The sequence below is a fragment of the Saccoglossus kowalevskii genome, chromosome 14 (genome assembly GCF_978046115.1).
Source record: "Saccoglossus kowalevskii chromosome 14, keSacKowa6.1, whole genome shotgun sequence".
In the NCBI taxonomy this organism is placed as follows: domain Eukaryota; kingdom Metazoa; phylum Hemichordata; class Enteropneusta; family Harrimaniidae; genus Saccoglossus; species Saccoglossus kowalevskii.
The window spans coordinates 33,005,850-33,029,071 of NC_140654.1; the positions used below are offsets into that span (position 1 = coordinate 33,005,850).

At 35.7% G+C, this 23,222-nt stretch overlaps 2 protein-coding genes and 1 long non-coding RNA gene across 3 annotated transcripts in view; 2 read left to right on the top strand and 1 right to left on the bottom strand.

The window, feature by feature from the left end:
- LOC100373078 (cathepsin B-like) overlaps nt 1-23,222 on the top strand; it is an 80,062-nt gene that overhangs the window by 46,834 nt on the left and 10,006 nt on the right. Inside the window, exons 3-6 of the mRNA XM_085508165.1 lie at nt 8,622-8,822; nt 9,201-9,319; nt 19,059-19,288; nt 20,366-20,482. Coding sequence (XP_085364291.1) covers nt 8,622-8,822; nt 9,201-9,319; nt 19,059-19,288; nt 20,366-20,482 — 667 coding nt within the window. The remainder of the gene's footprint in view (nt 1-8,621; nt 8,823-9,200; nt 9,320-19,058; nt 19,289-20,365; nt 20,483-23,222) is intronic.
- Nucleotides 9,892-11,472, top strand: LOC146734689 (uncharacterized). Its single transcript, XR_014931639.1, has 3 exons — nt 9,892-9,936; nt 10,672-10,732; nt 10,924-11,472. It is a non-coding gene; the product is annotated as an uncharacterized LOC146734689 (long non-coding RNA).
- On the bottom strand, nt 15,157-18,509 carry LOC146734690 (uncharacterized). The gene is made up of 4 exons (XM_085508166.1): nt 18,419-18,509; nt 16,665-16,748; nt 16,471-16,539; nt 15,157-16,304 (listed from the first exon to the last, which is right to left on the bottom strand). Exons 1-4 carry the CDS (start codon nt 18,507-18,509, stop codon nt 15,628-15,630), a joined length of 921 nt encoding a protein of 306 aa, XP_085364292.1. The 3' UTR covers nt 15,157-15,627.

The window sequence follows — 23,222 nt, forward strand, 5'->3', positions numbered from 1 at the left end:
GTGGTATCATTTTAAATACACTATGTGACCATTCCATACAGTGGTATCACCTTAAATACACTATGTGACCATTCCATACAGTGGTACATGTATCACCTTAAATACACTATGTGACCATTCCATACAGTGGTATCACTTTAAATACACTATGTGACCATTCCATACAGTGGTATCACTTTAAATACACTATGTGACCATTCCATACAGTGGTATCACCTTAAATACACTATGTGACCATTCCATACAGTGGTATCACCTTAAATACACTATGTGACCATTCCATACAGTGGTATCACCTTAAATACACTATGTGACCATTCCATACAGTGGTATCACCTTAAATACACTATGTGACCATTCCATACAGTGGTACATGTATCACTTTAAATACACTATGTGACCATTCCATACAGTGGTATCACTTTAAATACACTATGTGACCATTCCATACAGTGGTATCACCTTAAATACACTATGTGACCATTCCATACAGTGGTATCACTTTAAATACACTATGTGACCATTCCATACAGTGGTATCACTTTAAATACACTGTGACCATTCCATACAGTGGTACATGTATCACCTTAAATACACTATGTGACCATTCCATACAGTGGTACATGTATCACCTTAAATACACTATGTGACCATTCCATACAGTGGTATCACTTTAAATAGACTATGTGACCATTCCATACAGTGGTATCACTTTAAATACACTATGTGACCATTCCATACAGTGGTATCACCTTAAATACACTATGTGACCATTCCATACAGTAGTACATGTATCACTTTAAATACACTATGTGACCATTCCATACAGTGGTATCACCTTAAATACACTATGTGACCATTCCATACAGTGGTATCACTTTAAATACACTATGTGACCATTCCATACAGTGGTATCACCTTAAATACACTATGTGACCATTCCATACAGTGGTATCACCTTAAATACACTATGTGACCATTCCATACAGTGGTATCACCTTAAATACACTGTGACCATTCCATACAGTGGTATCACTTTAAATACACTATGTGACCATTCCATACAGTGGTACATGTATCACCTTAAATATACTATGTGACCATTCCATACAGTGGTATCACTTTAAATACACTATGTGACCATTCCATACAGTGGTATCACCTTAAATACACTATGTGACCATTCCATACAGTGGTATCACTTTAAATACACTATGTGACCATTCCATACAGTGGTATCACTTTAAATACACTATGTGACCATTCCATACAGTGGTACATGTATCACCTTAAATACACTATGTGACCATTCCATACAGTGGTATCACCTTAAATACACTATGTGACCATTCCATACAGTGGTATCACCTTAAATACACTATGTGACCATTCCATACAGTGGTATCACCTTAAGTACACTATGTGACCATTCCATACAGTGGTATCACCTTAAATACACTATGTGACCATTCCATTCAGTGGTATCACCTTAAATACACTATGTGACCATTCCATACAGTGGTGTCACTTTAAATACACTATGTGACCATTCCATACAGTGGTATCACTTTAAATACACTATGTGACCATTCCATACAGTGGTATCACTTTAAATACACTATGTGACCATTCCATACAGTGGTATCACTTTAAATACACTATGTGACCATTCCATACAGTGGTACATGTATCACCTTAAATACACTATGTGACCATTCCATACAGTGGTATCACCTTAAATACACTATGTGACCATTCCATACAGTGGTATCACTTTAAATACACTATGTGACCATTCCATACAGTGGTACATGTATCACCTTAAATACACTGTGACCATTCCATACAGTGGTATCACCTTAAATACACTATGTGACCATTCCATACAGTGGTATCACCTTAAATACACTATGTGACCATTCCATACAGTGGTATCACCTTAAATACACTATGTGACCATTCCATACAGTGGTATCACCTTAAATACACTATGTGACCATTCCATTCAGTGGTATCACCTTAAATACACTATGTGACCATTCCATACAGTGGTATCACTTTAAATACACTATGTGACCATTCCATACAGTGGTATCACTTTAAATACACTATGTGACCATTCCATACAGTGGTATCACTTTAAATACACTATGTGACCATTCCATACAGTGGTACATGTATCACTTTAAATACACTATGTGACCATTCCATACAGTGGTACATGTATCACCTTAAATACACTACATGTATGTGACCATTCGTACAGTGGTATCACTTTAAATACACTATGTGACCATTCCATACAGTGGTATCACTTTAAATACACTATGTGACCATTCCATACAGTGGTATCACCTTAAATACACTATGTGACCATTCCATACAGTGGTATCACCTTAAATACACTATGTGACCATTCCATACAGTGGTATCACTTTAAATACACTATGTGACCATTCCATACAGTGGTATCACCTTAAATACACTATGTGACCATTCCATACAGTGGTATCACCTTAAATACACTATGTGACCATTCCATACAGTGGTATCACTTTAAATACACTATGTGACCATTCCATACAGTGGTACATGTATCACTTTAAATACACTATGTGACCATTCCATACAGTGGTATCACCTTAAATACACTATGTGACCATTCCATACAGTGGTATCACTTTAAATACACTGTGACCATTCCATACAGTGGTATCACCTTAAATACACTGTGACCATTCCATACAGTGGTACATGTATCACCTTAAATACACTATGTGACCATTCCATACAGTGGTATCACTTTAAATACACTATGTGACCATTCCATACAGTGGTATCACTTTAAATACACTATGTGACCATTCCACACAGTGGTATCACTTTAAATACACTATGTGACCATTCCATACAGTGGTATCACTTTAAATACACTATGTGACCATTCCATACAGTGGTATCACTTTAAATACACTATGTGACCATTCCATACAGTGGTATCACCTTAAATACACTATGTGACCATTCCATACAGTGGTATCACTTTAAATACACTATGTGACCATTCCATACAGTGGTATCACTTTAAATATACTATGTGACCATTCCATACAGTGGTATCACTTTAAATACATTATGTGACCATTCCATACAGTGGTTTCACCTTAAATACACTATGTGACCATTCCATACAGTGGTATCACTTTAAATACACTATGTGACCATTCCATACAGTGGTATCACTTTGAATACACTATGTGACCATTCCATACAGTGGTATCACTTTAAATACACTATGTGACCATTCCATACAGTGGTATCACCTTAAATACACTATGTGACCATTCCATACAGTGGTATCACCTTAAATACACTATGTGACCATTCCATACAGTGGTACATGTATCACCTTAAATACACTATGTGACCATTCCATACAGTGGTATCACCTTAAATACACTATGTGACCATTCCATACAGTGGTATCACCTTAAAGGGGAACTAAATAGAGTCTACTTTGGTGTTTGTATTTATCAAGTTATGTTTATTGATTATAAATCTGAAAAAAAAAATAAAAAAAAATTATCTTCAGACTTATGATAATGTAAAAATATGAGAAACCATAAACCTGCGAAGGACTTCCGTTTGCGCCATCTTGCCATAAAAAAACGCCCTCACGAGGTATAAACAGGAAAGGTAACAAAGCATGATGACAAAATAGTATCTGATTAAATATAAGCAACTTAGGAAGCCATAGTTTGCTGGACTGGTGAATTGACTTCTAGTCTAGGTCGTTTCGACTTTTACGTTCATATTATTTACAAGCGTATCAACATACAAACATTATGGATGTGCGATTGATCGAGACAGGCATTTTTTATTTTTTTTTGTCTGTCTAATAAATGCTGTTTCTTGTACTGCACTGTGCGTGCAAATAATTTGAAAGTCTGGATGATGGAGTTTGCAATCTTGAGTTCGTAGGGTGGTGGTGGAAACATTTTCGTCCATGTATTCATGGGGCTGCACTGGCAAATCATGGGACAAGTGTCACAGGAACACCAAGCAAATTGTTCACAGATTTCCGTATAATTTGAAATAAAACTATCATCCGAACAAGGGGTATCGTCGACGAGATAATCTCATCACTCACACTGTACTGATCTGAATCCCCGGTCTGAATCTTCACAGTATACTGTACTTCCCTGATCTAAAGCCCGGAGGCATGAACACGTAAGGGAAAAGTAAGGGATGAGCTTATACTCGAGGACCAACTCAGAAAAGATGATTTTTTTTTTAATTCCGCCCTACATACATCTGATTAACAATGCAAACTGATTTTAAATTGTATAACGGTCACCGGCCCACGGCATCGACGAAGAAAATTGAAGCAAAAAAATATTTCCTGATCAATTGCGATGTGTTCTATATAAAAATTATTTTATTCCAGTCCAAATCAGCTCAATTACTTTAATAAAGAGTTATTGTATAATGTACAAAATGTTGATACATTTTGATGAATATTTACAACTACTGCTTCAATACCGTAGATGATTTTGGCCCGATCGTCAACAAAACATCACCCATCTCCAGGGCAAACGACTGGAAAAAGACACCAGTGTTCGGTCGAACCGGTGGAAACAAAATCGTCACTCCCAGAATAACTACGCAAAATAACGATCTAAACTCGAACCATTTGAGCCACAATATAAACATAAAAATGACTTTCGTTGCATTTGACAATGATAAACTTACCGAAAAGGAATGTTTTTCTCGGTCGCTAACGTCGGTATAATCCGCCATTTTATTCGAGTGTGTTTGCCACTTGACTCTGCCCGGTGACATCATCATGTGCGCTATAGAAGGAGGTCTGTGATTTGTTGACTAAAATCGTCGATAGTGGGTCTCGTTGAAATCTCGTTACATAGGCATTGGGTCAGATGTATGTAGGGCGGAATTAAAAAAAAATCACAAAATCAAAATCACAGTAAAATAATAAAATAAAAGGCAGTAATAACAAAAGTAATAAAAAATAAAATTAAAATAAGTTTATAGCCAAAATAATTAAAGCCCGTACACTACATCAGATTTTAATTAGATTGCGTTTTGGTATGTTTTCGATCGTATGCAAACTCTCAACGCGAAGCAATTTTTCACCATGTGGTCTTTCAGCACGATTTGACCTGAAACAACTTCCTTTGACCAAACAGGTCATGTCTTTCATTAACCAATCAAAATGATGTGTCGTAATGATGAAATTTTCCGATTATTGACGATGATTTTTTAACGCAATGCGGAAGTGAATTACCGCAACGTTAAATGCGAGCTGTAGCACTGATTGCAACGAAAAACAATGATTTTTTCTCCAAAAACTGGCGATTCGCAATTTCCGAAAAGTAAACGACGGTTAATAGTAACCGTGGGTAGACTAAGTGTGGAGGAAGAATTTAAACACCTTTCACGGTCACCAACATGTCACATCCTTCAAACCCTAGGCCTTTCATGATAGTCTCAAAGTAAACCATGCCCAATAACCAGGTACACGACTTAACGATCACATTTTTGGCTTTTCGAAAGCTACTTAAGGATGCTGTACACGTTTTTGGTATTGATTTTCTAAACTGATATTTTCATATAAAATATTTACTGAACCATACAAAGCTATATATTGATGGAAAGCTTATTTCACACTGGATATGAAATCGACAAGATAGTTTGTGTATGGACGTGTATAATCATGTGATCTCTGTGTAAACACAGAAAGCCATTTTCGGTAAAAAAATAATTGAACCAATGAATAAACGAATTTAGTGGAACATTGGCAACAAAACAGTTTTTCAGATGACGCTCACCACCATTCCGCGTTAATTGAGATGTATATCTACATGATAGTTGGAGAAGAAATAATAATTTAGCTATCTTGAAAAAACAATCTGATCTGGTTCTTTCCGGTATTCAGAAATTATAACGTAATTTCGAAACAAATAGGAAAATAGAAAAATCCCAGCGCGGCTTGAGAGGGAACATATCGAAGAGTGTCTGTGCGAAAAATTAGTATAATGCATCCACTAAAACTCGAGATCAAAGGCCTGCAGTTGCCGTGAATCGTTGTTTTGTTTAACCGAGAAAACGGCAAAAACAACTTAGCAGCAACGTATCGTCGGCTAACTCAAAATCCGTTTGTCCCATGGATCAAAACAAACTCATAACGAATAGTCATGGTATCTGTCTGTCATAATCATGCAGATGTGTTGATATGCGTGGTCGCAATTGGTTATACAGTACGAAATTATGCTCCCGAATCCAATAGGAAACACTGTTTCACGGCGTGACAAAGCCGCGCCAAAATGACGTCATGATTTACATATTCATTAATACGTTGTGGGAGGAGACACTCCTTTTCTGGAAGACTCATTACCATACATTGCCCTCCATGGAAGGTCATTCTCTTGCTCAGCTGCTGAACCAATAATCGTGGCTGAACGCACCACCAGAGTCAACGACATGTAGTTTTCTTTCCAAGATTTTTGTTTTACTACATGAGATGTCTCGACGAAGATCTGTATTATCTGATTTAAATGGCAATGAGAGGGAGAGAAGTCACAGCGAGTGCTGAACTGAATCGGGAGATGCGATCGCTTAGGTTTAAAGTTGTCTGTCGATCGGGCGGTGAATTTTCAGTTTGTTTGCTCCGTTATTATTTTGTTGATTTGTAAAATAACCTGTTCACCATAAATTGTGTTTTCCGTTTTTTAGTTCCCAAAACTGTTGTGACAAAAATAGTGTGATGATTCTTTTTCCATCTTCAATGCGTAATACATAGTACTGGAACAACCGCTGGCGGGGACTACTGCTGGTATCTTACATTCAGTTCACTTTCTATATCATGTATAACAAATCTAACTTCATTGAATCCGTCAAATTATTTATTGAGAATAATAAAGATAAAGATAAGATAAAGAAAAAAAACCAGGTAAAACAAGGATGCTCACACACACGTTTTTATAGCTGCTTGTCTCGTGCTCTACGTGTAGCCAAGTCCGGGCCCAAGTGTTTCACTTCCGACTCATTGTGGTCGGAGTCCATGACACGTAATTTAGTCACGAAAACTAAGTCTGCCATGTGCTCAAATTTTCTACCTTCTGTTTATACCTCCATGGTCTGATCAATTAAATCATGGAAGGTACCTTCCATGATTAAATTTTCATAATAATCGCTTTACATACTGTCGACGTTCTTCTCCAAATTTCCTTGCATTCGTTTTCTTTCGTCACTGTCATAGTCGACCCCAAGACGGTTTCATAGTCGACTGCTTGAAGAGCGAGAAATTCAATGATGGAATGCGTAGATGGAATGCGTGTAACTTGTACCTCGGACTACTAATACTTGTATTACTAGTCTGAGCTTGTACTGAATGCAAGAGACTGTTTATATTTGCTATGGGTGGTGACTATTATGCAAATTATTTGTCTATTATGTCTTTGGCTGATTAATTAAAACATAGCTTTCAAAACAATGACATGTAATTTTGTTTTTAATTAACAAAAATTGATTTTTACGCTCTATAAAAACATCCTTTTCACTTTTTTTCCTACTGAGTGTTTGCTCCTTGTAGTCCAGCATTGAAAAATACAAAAAAGTAGAATTTTTGGTTTCAAAGCAAAAAAAGGTGTACAGCATTCTTAATATGAATCACTCCAGTATTGCAACTGGGGTTCATCCTGAGTAAATGACAGAATAGAAAGAATGCGAACCACATTGTGTACTTTTTCCATGCACTCTGAAATTAATGCGAGTTTTCTCATAAAAGCATGAACCAAACAACCATGCCAATCACTATTATTATGAAATGAAACACACTTTTTACACGCATATTTTAAATAATATCGTTGAGGCCCAGTAAAAATACTCGTGGCTTATAATCGTGAATGCCCTCAACTCGATAAATACCATGGAGGTTTATACCTCCATGATAAATACCTAGTAAAAATAGAGGGATGGGCTTCATACTCGGGAGGGGCTTACGATTGGGGAAGTACGGTACTTTAACGCAATTGGGCTTCCACTCTCAGAATACTGTGGTTCAAACGCATAATGCTCTAACTTGAGTTCTAAAAAGCACATTGTGCATATAAAAGTTGAGTTTATACTAGTAGTACACAATGCTTGACAGCATGAACGGCTATGTACAATGGCGTATACGAATGCGATCAGATACTAAAACGGTCATAGCTTTGAAAAGTATCTGGATGTTAAATATGTTCGTTCGTTATTTATTCCCCTCCATGAATGGCCTTCATGGTGTTTAATTGCATGCACTTCAAATGTCTATCCAAGCTAGTTATAATTAAAACAAAATTAAACCACTGCAATATTATTTTGAATACAGTCTAGAATATACACAACTATAAATTAAGGCCGCATTTAGGTTTGCTTTAAATGTACATTTATGTCAATTTGTTTTTGTCCCACAATCATAATATTATTTTTCTAACACTTCTAAAATAATATTGAAAATACTGATTTGATGATACGATTTGTCTTAATTAATGGTATGCCATTTGTTTTTCTAGTCATAGGCATCAGGCTATTGCTTACATTGCATTTGTTTTTTTTTTAAAAAGGCCGGAGTGAACTTTGAGCATGTCAAGCCAGATTACGTGAAAGGTTTGTGTGGTTCATTGAAAGAAGATCCCAAACAGAAGCTACCAGTCAGAGTTCATCCCATTGTGTTTTTGCCAGACACATTTGATGCTAGAACACAGTGGCCAAATTGTCCTACAATTAAAGAAGTACGAGACCAAGCATCGTGTGGATCTTGCTGGGTAAGTGTTCAATAAGTGTGTTGAATATACTTCCAGTGCTATTCCTTGAGACAAAATTTTGCAAGAGTCACTTTCACTTTATTCTGTAGGACTCTGGAGAATTTTGCACTGCTACAAAATGTTGGGCTTTTTTACTGTCATGCAAGATGCACAAAAATGTATCGCTTGCAAAATGGTCTATAGCAATGTATGTCATTAAAAAAAGTGGTGTCCGTCTTTTGAATTAAAATTGTATGTAATATTCTTTGTAGTTTTACTAGTATGCCCATCATACTACCATTGACCATCTTTCCTATGCTAACTGTTTTGACCACAACATGATATTATGACTTTGCCACTTTGACTATATTTAATACGATGTTTATTCTTCCATTTAAGGCGTTTGGTGCAGTTGAAGCTATGAGTGACCGTTACTGTATTGCGTCTGGTGGTGATACAAATGTACATGTATCTGCAGAAGATTTGCTTACATGCTGTGGGTTTGAATGCGGTGCAGGGTGAGTATCTGACTTCACATCAATTGTAGTATGTCATAACTTTTCCTGCATTCTGTTTTGCCTTAAACAAATATGAATTGAAATTTTGTTTCACCATAAAGTTTGTAGCAAGAAAATATTTTCATCAGTTTGTCCAGTCGTTGGCTTTACACACCTGTTAGATTTTTCAAGGTGGTCCTTGGTATTAGCCAACCCATTACTTTTACCCATTTTCCCCTTTACTAGGGTTTTTAGTGAAGTCATGACCTGGTCATGACCTTGATCTGAACATGGATGAACTAAGAAAGGATGAACCACTTAGTTAAGAGGATTAAAAAGGCACTCGAGAAAGTTTACTTTTGGTGTTATAATGCGTTAAAATCCTCTTCAAACCTTTGTCTTACCAATAAGCATTCAGATAAAACATGATAAAACCAGATCAAAGTAATTAGATGAGTCTTGCCATCATTAAAAGGGGTGTGTACATCGCGTGAAAAATGTAATATTTCATACCGTTTACAATTTCAATGCGCATTAAAAAACAGCGACCAACACGCATGCGCAGTTTCGCCCACGTGACAGATGACCTTTCAAACACCGGAAATAAATCAGCTTGCCAGAAGTTTGTTGACGATCGGGTGAGTAACAGTGCTTTCTTCGTGGTTTTTGAAATTTTTGCTTTGATTTTTTATCGTATGATATTTCAACTTTCCTAAAATTTGCGACAAACGAGTTTAATATCAGATCTGAGTTTTTATCTTTTCTGTTTTTTACCGTGGTCGACGTTAGTGATAGCACAAGATAGCAGGTTGAAAACACGCCATCAACTTGCTACTTTTTTGGTAATCTGTTTTCACTTTTCACCCGACTCTTGACGAATTAAGGGTGTCACATCGTAGTAGCCCCATGCATTATAGAGGAAATATTATTAAGCGGGTTTTGTTTTTATTTTCACAATCGACATGACAATGGTTTCAATTGTTTTACTTCTAAAATTAATCGGAAATGGTAAATATTCCCTATGCATGTTTTTTTACAAAGCTTGCAAACTTCATGTATTTGTAACTTCATGCCTTCCAAGTATTATGATCATGGCAATCTTTTAGATGATTCTATTTAATTACAATTCTAATATTTTACTACATTACCTTGAAATAAATTCAGGGGTGTGTGTGTGGGGGGGGGGTAGAAATGCTGTTAAGGGTTGTAGCTTATTATTATCATGTTTTTGGTAATAGATGTAATTTAAAGAAAATATACTATATTATATTTGATGTTTCTAATATTTTGCCCATTATACATTGTATTGATTTTTCGTCCACCTATCTTTGGGAAATTTTGCCTAATTTTTGTTTTTTGTTGCTTTCAAACAGAGAGAACATTACATGCCTTGATTCAGTACTTTTTATACGCAGTTGATTGTTTATATTTAAGGTAACTCAAATTTATCCAGGCATGCTGGATGTATTATTATTATATAGTTACTAGTATTTTGTTTTCTACCCGGTAGGTTCATACATGGATGTACTTACATCCATGGTTCATACTTGTTCAAGACACCATATTGTAGTTTTTATAGTTTATGTTTAATTTTTTTAATCATTATCTATATTTCTGTTTTACAGCATACTGCAATGAATTATCACAAAGAGAAACTGCATGAACATTGTCGTCTATGCGGTCTATCTAGAGCTATACCAGACAGCAAACTGAGATTAAAGCCAAAATCTAAATATGATATTTCAAAATTGCTGCAGAAGTTCTTTTCACTCAGTGTTGAGAATGAAGATGAAGACGTATTCCCTTCATTTGTGTGCCATATTTGTTACCAAAAAATACAGAGACACAAACAAAAAACAAGCAAAAAGCTGAAATCATCACTCAATATTGTCCGAGCTGAGTTTCAAGCACATGATAAGGATTGTGACTTGTGTTTTAAATGCACTGACCAAGGTAATGACATTGCAATTTTCAGAGTCATTTCAAATTTTGGAAAAGAAGCTGGATATTTGGTGACTGAAGCTGGCAACAGTATTTGTTGTCTGAAATTGGGGAACAACAGTAATTGCATCAAGGTTAGGCTAGAAGTGGACTGCAAGGGCCTTTGGTCTTTGCTGATCAATGGCAGAACTGCAAGTAAATGCCCATTGCTGGAAGGAATTTCTGAATTTCTAGATGAAAAGTCAGCAAAACTCCTGTTTGACACCTTACAGCAAGCAGTGGTATGCAGTGGTATTCAAGGATTTGATGATGTCTGCCGAAAAAAATCACCAAATGCACCAGCTATTTTTAGTACGCACCAAGGCAATGTGAAGGGGTATGAAGAAGTAGGTTTTTTCCCCCAATCTACTGTGAGGACTAAATCGTGTGAACTCTTGGTTGATGAAAAGGGTAAAACATTGTGCAGAGTTTGTCGAATGTACAAATCTGACCTGGCAGCAATGAGGAGTTCTCAGAAATCTTTCATTCCTGGTGTGTCATCAAAAACCAGAAATAGTTATTTAAGCCATGACCAGTTACAAGAAAAGACCAAGAATCTAGTGAAAGAAAACATGCAACTGAAACGTAAAGTTAAGAGACTGGAAGACAGATTGGAAGAAGTCATTGAAAAAGACGGTAAACTACTCAACGACAGTTTATCAAATTCTTTAGAAACTGTTTTAGAGGAGAATACCAGCGAAATAGCGTCCACCTTTGGAAAGGACAGTCCCCAATTTTTATTGTGGGAACAACAGAAAAAAGCAGCAAGCACTGCAAAGTCAGGTCGAGGATGGCACCCAGCACTGATAAAATGGTGTATAGCACTCCATTCAAAATCGCCTTCTGCATATCGTATGATTAGAGGTTCCAGATTTCTCATACTACCACACGAGACAACTCTCAAGGACTACACCCATTTCACACAGGTCAAAAGTGGATTTAATGCTGAAATCATCAAGAGAATAAAAAAAGACCATAATTTTGCTGGGATAGAGGATTATGAAAAAAATATTTCGATAATATTTGATGAAATTAAAATCAAGTCTGGTTTAGTATATTCAAAGAACACTGGCAATTTAATTGGTTACACAGACTGTGGCAACATCAACAATGAAATTGAAGATCTCCTGCAGCAAATAAAGGAGGACAGTCCAGTTAACAAGGCACTTTCAACACCACTAGCAACTCACATTATGGTATTGATGATGCGAGGTATTTGCACATCTTTAAAAGAAGTGTTTGGATGGTTCCCATGCGTTGGGTTCACAAGCAACAAATTATATGCTGTGTTGTGGAAAGGTGTTGCTTTCCTGGAATACGCTGGATTTAAAGTGCGTGCTTTCGTGTCAGATGGTGCCACCCCGAACAGAAAGTTTTATAGAATCCATAAAACCAATAACGAAGAAACCACTGTAGTCCACTCTACCGTGAACAGATATAGCCAAGATAGAAATATATATTTTATATGTGACGTTCCACACCTGGTTAAAACCACACGTAATAATTGGGAAAATTCAGGCTGGCATAACAAAACCAGGAATTTACATGTGAGTAAAATCAGAGTTTTTTTTCACATTAATTTAAAATTATTATTTAAGGGATAAGTGACTGGTATTTTATTTTTGTGTGCTATTAACCTTAGCAATTCTTTTATGATACTGTACAAGGGTTAATTATTCACTAGGTTTTAATTTTGCTTATTTCGCTGACTGGAAAATGCGTTCAATTAAACCCAGTGAATATGTAAAATTGAGCATAGAACAGATTATCTAAATGATAAAACAGTGAATTTAAAACCCACTGAATATGTCTAAAAATGCCAAATCATTGAAATTTAAATCCAGTAAAAATTAGTAATTTTACAGTATATAATTTGTTCTTCCATGCAGTACAATAAACAAAGCATTTCCTGGAAGCAGCTAGTTGATCTGGTGGAAGATGACATAGGTGTTGGTAATGTGAGTGGAGTGGCATCATTGAGAAAACTTTCCAAGATTACATATGAACATTTACATTTATCCCCTTCATTAAGAATGAAAGTGAAATTGGCAGCACAAGTAAGTACATTTGCACAATGAAAATTAAGTAAATCCCACATCCAAAACTGTTGCTGCAGAAAATTTTTGTTACAAAATGTGAAGGCCATTCACCTTGCTGAGAAGTCTGTATTTTCTTGTGGTGTGTTAGGAATATAGCCACTCGTGTGTTAAATATTGTAAATCAAAATAAAAAAATATATGATACATGTGTAATACTTATCCTGTACTAAATAGGTTCTAAGTTCCAGTGTGGTTAATGCATTCAAAGCAAGAGGACGACATGATACAAAGTCTACTGAGAAATTTGTTTTCATGATAGACAGATTTTTTGATTGTCTCAATGTTTCAAGATGTGGACAAGATGTCAGAAATAGAAAATCAGTCCTAGCACCTTACAAAGACATAGGAGATTGGAGATTTCAGGTATGTACAGCTGTAATTGGTCCCATTCAAAGCAAGCTCTTAAGAATTTACAATTGTTTTTTGTATAATATGGACTCACAAGTAAATTTTGAATGAGAAGGATTTTTTTAATTACAGTTGTAATTTCAGAAAGCCCAGTACTCAATATAATATTCATGTTCTGATCATTTATTTTCTTTTTATATTCTTTATCCAACAGTGGTTGGAAAATGAATTCCTTGAATTTTTAAGGGAATGGGAAGAGGAATGTCTAAGTACTGAGAATTTATCACTAAATGAAAGGCGAAAAATGTGTCTCAGCCGAGAAACTCTTGAGGGATTGAGAATAATAACAAGTGAGTTAAAACTGATGCTTTAGTCTCTGCTCCGTGTTCAATAAAATGAAAGCATTTATCATGGGATAATAAATGATCCCACCAGGGCTCTACTTGCTTAGTGGCTGTCAAATTTCTCAAAGAAATTTTCTATAAAAGCAAATGCTTCTGTACTTTTTTGGAATTTTCTCACTTAAAGCCAGAATGAAATTTGAACAAGTTTGAGTGACTAATCAAACTTTCTCACTAACCATGTTTTCTTTGAGAAAACACTGAATTGTGTGTTTTAGAACTTGATTTTCATAATTTTGTATTTATGCTATTGCAGTGAAGTCTTTTGTTGTGCTAACTAAAGAGTTACTTCAGGAGACTGGTGTAAAATTCATCCTAAGTGAAACATTTTCCCAGGATCCACTGGAGGAGTATTTCAGCAGACATCGCTCCTGTGTTGGTCGCAATGACAATCCATCAGTTGAAGAATTTGGAAGAAATGCCTTATCGCTCTATGTTGCCGGCTCCCAACAAGTACAAACAACCATCAGAAGTAACTGTATTTTACAGGATGTAGGGAACCAACAGCTGTCTGATACACCTCTTCAAAGAAGACCAAGGAAGAGACTTCAGGCAACACCATTGCTGTGATTAATTACAATGTTGTGCTTAATAGGGGTTCAAATATTTTGTTAGTTTAAAAAAAGGGGGGATACAGTATTTATATTTGACCACACGATCAGTGTTGAGATCCACCTTCAATAATTGTAAATTTATTGTTGTATATATACCCAGCGGAAACGCCTTTTTCCACTTGCAAAAGTTGTTTTTTTGGGGGGGGGCTGGTCATTAAAACAAGGCATGGTATTACAGTTTTAACCACATGATTAGTGGATATACAAGGTTAATTTTTTCAAATAAAAAATGTAAATTAGCATCTTAGTAAAAATTAATTTTGTTATTTCTGTGTTGTCATGTGAATGGTGTTTTGACAGTTGATGCCCTATAAATGTTTTATATTCATGTTCAAGAATGCTATCTGTCAGTGATGTATTTACCATATAGGCCCCTGAGCTCTCTTCATGCATGGACATATTGATACTCATGAATATTATGGCAATAAATATTTTATTAATACCAAAAAGTCTAAATATACAGTTGTCATATGTTCTGAAAAGAAGTTGGGAATGCCGCCTTAAAATCTTTCCTTCAAAATTGCACGTCAATCCATCATTTTTAAAAACAGCCACCTCATTTGCACAATTGTTTCCTTAAACTTTTTTCCCCTTTTTTTGAAACCTTCTGGTCTTGCAGCTTTCGTAAATACATATAAACATTAGCATATGACCTACATCGAATACTTGCATATGAATCTATAATTCTACCAAATAATGAGTTGGCAACGTGGCAATTTTCAATATGATTCGAGACAAAATTCCAACCATCTGCAATGCTAGCTGATTTATATAATGCAGAAACAAGATTCTGTTTTAGATTAACATCCCTATATGATTGCATTTTATCAATCTTCAGGTTTTTCCTTGCCTCGTTCTCTATACACCTGATAAAAAGGTAAAAATTTTCATTTACTGAGTACAATCCACCACGGTTGACCAAATCTATCAATTTCCTGGTACAATGCAGAGTCTACACAACTGTCCCTACTTTTCCAATCCTGAATAGCATCTAGGCAAGCTTGTGCAAAGTTGCTATTAAACTTGGAATAGAATTTCTGTAAATGAAATGGCACATAACCTGCAATATACCGAAGTACTTGCTGTTCTTCTTTAGTGATACTTAAATCTACATCAGTGGTAACTTCTGTACAAGCTTTGCCAAGTTTCGCTTGCAATAAACATTTTAACAGAGAATCTAATAAAAATTGAGACAAAAACAGTTTTGGTCTTGATGGTATACACAAGTTGCGTGACTCTAGGTAATTATCAAATATCAATGGAATTTTACTACCAAGGCTGAGAGAGTGAAATGTAGTACACATAATGTCTAGCGATAAATTAGATGCCTTGACAGACTCAGCACTCTGCCAAAGTTCTTTAATCAATGCAACACCAAGATCATTAGCTTCACAGGAAGTGTCTTTCATAGTTGTTAACACCTTTACTATATCTTCTTCCATGTCTTCATTCAGTTGAAGCATTGGATCTGATAAAACATCATCTACAGCATTAGACAGAATTTTTCTGTGATCAGAAATAGCATTCTCCAAGGTGTATTCAGGAAGTGCTTGACTAGTGGTCACTGAAAAAAAAAGTTACATGTTTATAAACCTGGTCCTAGCTTTTATAGGTTTCAAAAAATAAAATGGGTAAAGAAGTTTCCAAATTCCGGTTTTATGTGTATATGAAAACAATCTATGGGTCATGTAAAAAAATGAGAAAAGGCTGATAAATATTCAATACATTACCGTTACTGCTTTTCCTACGGACACTGCCGTTATTACTGGGTTTTCGCTGGGAAAATTTCGCCTTACAACCTGAAGAGAACAAATATAAAATTTATAGAAATTACTATAACACAATCAACACTGGAGATGGTTTAAAATATTTCACAACGAAGTAACAGTTTTAGTCGACAATGTACAAAATTTCAATTAAATACCTGAAGAACACTCTTTACAGTACCATTTGCCTGTTGGTATGGTCGCTGGTGTGAGATCGACACCACAGGCGCTCGGAACGTTTCCTGGATAATAAAAAATGACCTAAAGTGGGATCGGCATAGTTATAGTCAGTCGCCGGTAAATTCCCCTACTACTCATATAATAACACAAGGTAGGAAAGCGTTGACACCATGACATCGAAACTTCCCGAAAATAACACGATTTTCCAAATTATATTTCGATCCGCTTCACAAAACTCAAGCATGATATCGGTTGAAACTATCGATAGACTTACATTACCTTTATTCGAACTAAAACGGGTTAAATCCTGTGAAAATCGAAAAACCAGAGCAATATGAATCAACCCGTCTACGCGGATATTTTGAAGCAAAGGCCCGAGCATGCGCAGTTCCAAACACATATACGCGCCGTCTCACAATTTGAATATCTAGGCCCAGTACATATTCACAGATGATACCGATGTACCTGTTTTTAAAGTTGTATCAAAATTTAGAAATTATTTCTTTAATAGAATAAAATATGGAAAAAAGGGTGAAGAAAAATGTACAAGTATGGCTTTATAAAATATAATTGATTGTGAATAGAAGATGAAATAAAAAAAAATAAGTGTACTGTACTGCTTATTATTGTTTTGAATCTTGAATTTGTAGAAATTGGCCTTTGTAATGTTTTTTCTCACAAAATTTATCTTCAGCAGAAAATATAAAAGTTAATGCCTGTATGACTTTATTTTTTGTTCACAGTAGGCTAACTTCCTGAAATTATTTTCTGCAAATGTTAGTATGTATTGTCTTTGTGATATTCACTTCTACATGCTGCATTATTGACGATTCATGGATATTTCTTTTGTAATTTTTATAATTAGTTTATAATTTTCCAAATGAACCAGTGTTCTCAAGAAATGTATTATGTAATATGTTATAAGCAAACATTTTATATTGAAGCGTGCTTGTTTAATTTTATTTTGATTTTATATTATAATAAGTTACTTGTATTTCCAATTTCCAATTTCTTTTTTTTTTTATTTTGTCTCATCAGAGTAAAACTGAAACACAAATAAAGATTATGAACACTGATGAACAAATGCAATGTGTTTGATATTATTGATGACATGCTTACCAAGTTGCTGCGAATGAATTTGTATCAGACATCTTTATTTCTCGGCATCAACAGGTACATGTACATCGGTATCATCTGTGAATATGTACTGGGCCTAGATATTCAAATTGTGAGACGGCGCAGTACGCGCGTATATGTATATGGAACTGCGCATGTTTGGAGCTGCGCATGCACGAGCCTCTGCTTCAAAATATCCGCGTAGACGGGTTGATTCATATTGCTCTGGTGTTTCGATTTTCACAGGATTTAACCCGTTTTAGTTCGAATAAAGGTAATGTAAGTCGATTGATAGTTTCAACTGATATCATGCTTGAGTTTTGTGAAGCGGATCGAAATATAATTTGGAAAATCGTGTTATTTTCGGGAAGTTTCGATGCCATGGTGTCAACGCTTTCCTACCTTGTGTTATTATATGAGTAGTAGGGAAATTTACCGGCGACTGACTATAACTATGCCGATCCCACTTTAGGTCATTTTTTATTATCCAGGAAACGTTCCGAGCGCCTGTGATCGACACAGGCAAAATGAAACCACCCAAACTCGCAATTTCCAGAATCACAACAAATCATCTCATTCGTTTCCGAACCTCCACATAAACAAAACGAATCCTCACTCAGAATAAATTCTTCTAACGCCTCAATTTCACTATAATCAAAACTATCATTTTCTTCAGCGGTAATGTGCTCCACTACATGCGACGCCATCTTTGCTTAGGCGGAAATGGCACGTGACCCGGATGTGCCGACCGACTCCGAGAACTGCCGAACGCACAGTGCAAACAGATTTAGGGATCACCCAGCTACGCGATTACGATCTTAAGCGTAATTAGAAGTAAACATCAATGTTTATTTATTACTTCAAAATAATCAGCGGCAAAACAGATAGATCAAAGAAAATTGGTCAGTGGTTCATCCTTTCTTAGTACATCCATGATCTGAATCAGTGACAGATGGGTCATACCATTACTAATCCCTGTAGAAAATGTAGAGGGGTGTCAGGGCTACATTTTAATGGGAATTATAGTAGTGATACTAAAAACAAACCCAGGTCCTGGTAATATACAAAGACCTGAATTAACAAAGAAGTCAAGTTGTTATTAAAGGTACAACAAGGTTTACACAGATTTATGAATGCAGTTTCTTGAGCATGTATGAGACATATTTTGGTTGCAGATGTTCCATGTATTATTTTTCTATGAGTATTTTATAATTAAATAACGGGGACTGTGACATTCATGTTATGTTTTATTGTAGATGTAATGGTGGATTCCCATCTGCTGCTTGGTCATTCTGGGTCAGCAAAGGATTGGTGACTGGTGGTCAGTATGGAACCAATGAAGGATGTCAACCTTATAGTCTACCACATTGTGACCACCATGTAAGTGGCAAGTATGACCCCTGTGGAGATATTGGACCCACACCCAAGTGTAAAAAAGAATGCGAGTCAGGATACAATCAGACTTATCCTCAGGACAAACAATATGGTAAGTGTTAAACCAAATACATACATTTCAAAACTAATTTTAACCTAAAATATAATATTATAGATACTTTGAACTGCTTTAATTTCAAGAGAGGACAATTTTCAGGAATTTTCTTTTTAGTGATCATCATATCACATATAACTAGCAATGTAAATTAAGCTGCTTACCGTATCAATTTCATACTCCATGCGTGATCATGTTAGGAAAAACTGTATTTCGCTGCAGTGAAATTGAGTCATTTGATTGGGCACGCCAAGGAGCTGGCGTCACCAATCAGCGTTGCTGTATCGTGAATGTGAATGTCTGGGGTTATCACAGATTAATACAATGGCAGTGTGTAGCCTTTGCGCTGATTCAACGGGAGTCAAGAACAGAAGGTCTATATTCGTTGACACGTTTCCAAAATGTTTTATTCCAATGTTGAAAATTGTTTGTGGGCAAGTGAATGAAGACTGGAATGTCTAAATATTTGTTCAAACCTTGTTGTTTCTATCGTGAGTTCTGATTGGGTAATACGAATGAGCCCGAGTGAATCATATAATCGCTTTAGGGCATGCAACATGCAGTAAATCGTGGTGAAATTTGCCAAGGGTTAATGTTGAGGCTTCGGCTGAATAAATGGTCCTTGGCTGGCGAAGATGTATGAGGGGGTCATTTGAGTTTACTGCTGGCATTCACTCATTGATTTTCAACAATACAAAATGAATGCATCTTTTTTTGCTTAAAACCATATTAGAAGTTCAGTTGTTTTCCTGTGAATACAAAAAATAAAACATTACCGTGAAATGCTTTATTTAGCTTGAATTATGCTGTTTTGTATGACATTTAGTTACACCCAATTTTGATGAGTACTGTGTATAGTATAGGAAAAATTGTATATTCACCCTTATTCACCCTTTCAATGATAATAGCAAAAATAACTTCCAAGTGAAAATAAAATATTTTACAGTAACTTAATTATTCCCAAAATTGTTAATGTATATTGTGCTTTTAAATTATTGGATTCAAATGTAATTTACAACCTATGTTCCAATCTCACTGATGCTGATTATGCGAATGTTAATTTTCTTAATTTAGGTTCTACATCTTACGCTGTTGGCTCTGATCCACAACAGATTATGGCTGAGATTCAGAAATATGGACCTGTAGAGGGCGCTTTCACAGTGTATGCTGATTTTCCTAGCTACAAGAGTGGTAAATATTGAATTTGTTTATATAATTTGTTGATTCTAGTGATTATTGGAAACCCATGTTTGTATTTACTTATTTACTGTGTTTTTACTCTGTCTGGAAATTACTATGTAAAAACTTTACTTTACTTTGAACAAAGTGTAGTCATGTTGCTGAGAACAGTCCAAATAAAAGAAAAAAGTGAAAAAAATTCAATTCAATAATTGTGTGAACACTGTGATTGTTGCCCTAATCTGCCTATAATAAAATGGTGTGGTGTGTTTTACCAAAAGCTATACTCAATTAAAATATTCTGATATAACTGTCTATCAACTGAATGATTTGGTAATGTGAAGACTTGACCCAACACAATTATTTAACATGCCACTTTGATATGCTCTATTGACCACTTTTTTAAAGGCCCGGCATACTATCAATGTGCTTCTGAACAATAGAGATTGTTTCCTTGAAAGTCATGCTGTAGTAAACAGCTCCAGCCAAGATCGATTATGTTGTGCCGAAATGGATGTATGTGACTATGAATATCACAGCAGTAATTATATATAGTATTTATGACAATAAATAGTGTAGGAGTTGAGATTTTGGTGCATAAAAGTAAAAAACATGAATCGAAAAAAAGGGACGTGCTACTAAGCTTGAATAATTAACTGCTGTCAATCAATGTCCCGTGATGTTGGACTACTGAAACAGATTGCGTCATCTAATCTCAAAAAACATTTACAAAGTTCCTATTGCTTTTCTCATTTTCACATAGTGGATCGGCGAAGGCAATGAAAATCGTGTTCGGAAATTTAAAAAGTTGCCACAGAGAGTACGAGCCAGAAATACCCTCTAGTCATGATTTAAGGTAGAGATGCAGGTTGGGAGACTATATTTCTAATTGCCTCTAATTACATGAGTAAAATATACTTTTTACCAATCAAGTTATATATCATTTGAAAGAGTTTTATTTAAACTTTTGAGTTTTATGGTTTACAATAATGTACTATGATACCATATTAGGTGGTGTTGATTTTGGGTTAAAATAATGACCCCTGAAAATTTCATCGAAAACAAATGAACCGTCTAAAAGTTAAATAGTTTTAAAGTTGAAATTTGGAGTAAAAAATGAAACTGAGATAATCGCCATTTTGTAAAAAAAAAAGTTTTAAAACAAATCATTCGCTTCATATGTGTAACAGAAACTCATAGAAATACACCATACATCGTAATTTGCCGATATTAAATCGTCAGGTAAAAAAAAATAAAATAAAAACATTTACAATTCGAGGGAAACGGACAAAAATTCGTCCACGAAGTCTCAACCTAGCGTGAAAACTGTCATGGCGTCGTGTTATCATTTCCACTGAGGGAGGGACACAATGGATTACGTAAAGCCGATGACTTATTCATACAGTTATATAAACATAGCGATCGCCATTGGGTGGGTTGAGTCTAAATTTACCTTCCCTCAAACCTTTAAAAAATACTTTGTATGACGCAGTTTCCGTGGACCGTGCGAAGTTAGACGACCAGGTTGAAAAGGGCCCTAATATTTTACTACACAACGACTATTCGCAAACGCCGGTGAAACAAATTCGAAATAAAGTCACATTGGAAAGGGAACTATTGTAAATCGATGCAGGTTTCATTCAACTACAGACGAGACAGGTCGATGCAAATTAAACGAACTCTGACCTCTGGAAATACCTCATTCATAGAGTTCCTTAGTACCAGAGGTCGCCGATCACGACCATACAACGTAGTTTGCGACATCGCTACCGGTGCATGCTAGCTGACAAGGGCGTTTCCGATTAAGGTAACCAAGATGGCATCACAGAGTGCATGATTTTTCCGCGGTGTTTAAAAACAGCATCTCATTGCCGATTTTTCGGTAATTTCCAGGGTATTTTTTTTATTTTTAATCAACCGAGCATGTTATGTTTTGTGTATTTTGGCACTGAAAAGTTAGTTATCGATGACAGCAACAGCAGTGTTGTTTGTCAATTGCATCACAATTCTTTCAGCACGATAATCATTACATCGAAACGAAAAATGTTTACTTCAGTTTTAAAATGCCGTTGGAGTAAAAATTTGTGGAAAATTTTTTTAGTTTCGCCCACAATGCGAAAAAGCTTGAAATCTATGCACCAAGAAAACAAGAAAAATTGTGGCCCTGTTTTGCGCGAAAATTAAATCGCCCTATCGACGCTACCTCCTACATGAAAATAAATGAACCAATTTATTTAAGGGTGAAAAGTTTACTTATCAGTTACAAGTGTATGTTTTGTTTCATTCCGCTTGCATGCTGGAAGTGTCTACGCCTTGTCTGCTTTTTGAAGTTTGCGAGTTGATCGCGCTTGAGGTAAGTAAACAGAGAGCCAGGACAGGAAGTCGCACACCGGCTGCTCCGTAACTGGGCCGGGCCAGCAATCATTTGCATATAACATCAACAGTGACTTGTCAATCAAAGAGCAACGCAAACAAACTTTCGGGACTTTTAATCACATATGCGTGCCTCGGTTTCCTATAATTTAAAATTGATATTTGAGTATGTTCCAACAATGACAATGCTTCGAAATTTTAACACTATCTAGCCAAGACTGTCTGGGTGAGAAAAAGCAAAAAAAAAAAAAAATCACGAAAAATGCCCACGAACCTGCATCTCTACCTTAATGATATGTATACTGTGTTTAGTATTGTCATGGAAGGTACTAACTGAAGGAGCCATGACGCTATTGTTTTAGCTTCACCCCATGATCGT

Bases quoted from the DNA above. Each gene is read 5' to 3' on its own strand.
- LOC146734690 (XM_085508166.1), bottom strand. From the start codon at position 18,509: ATGGCGTCGCATGTAGTGGAGCACATTACCGCTGAAGAAAATGATAGT. The intron at 16,749-18,418 runs GTGAGGATTCGT...TTTATTATCCAG, and splicing joins GTTAGAAGAATTTATTCTGA to GAAACGTTCCGAGCGCCTGT. The intron at 16,305-16,470 runs GTAATGTATTGA...TTTTTTTTTCAG, and splicing joins CCGTAGGAAAAGCAGTAACG to TGACCACTAGTCAAGCACTT.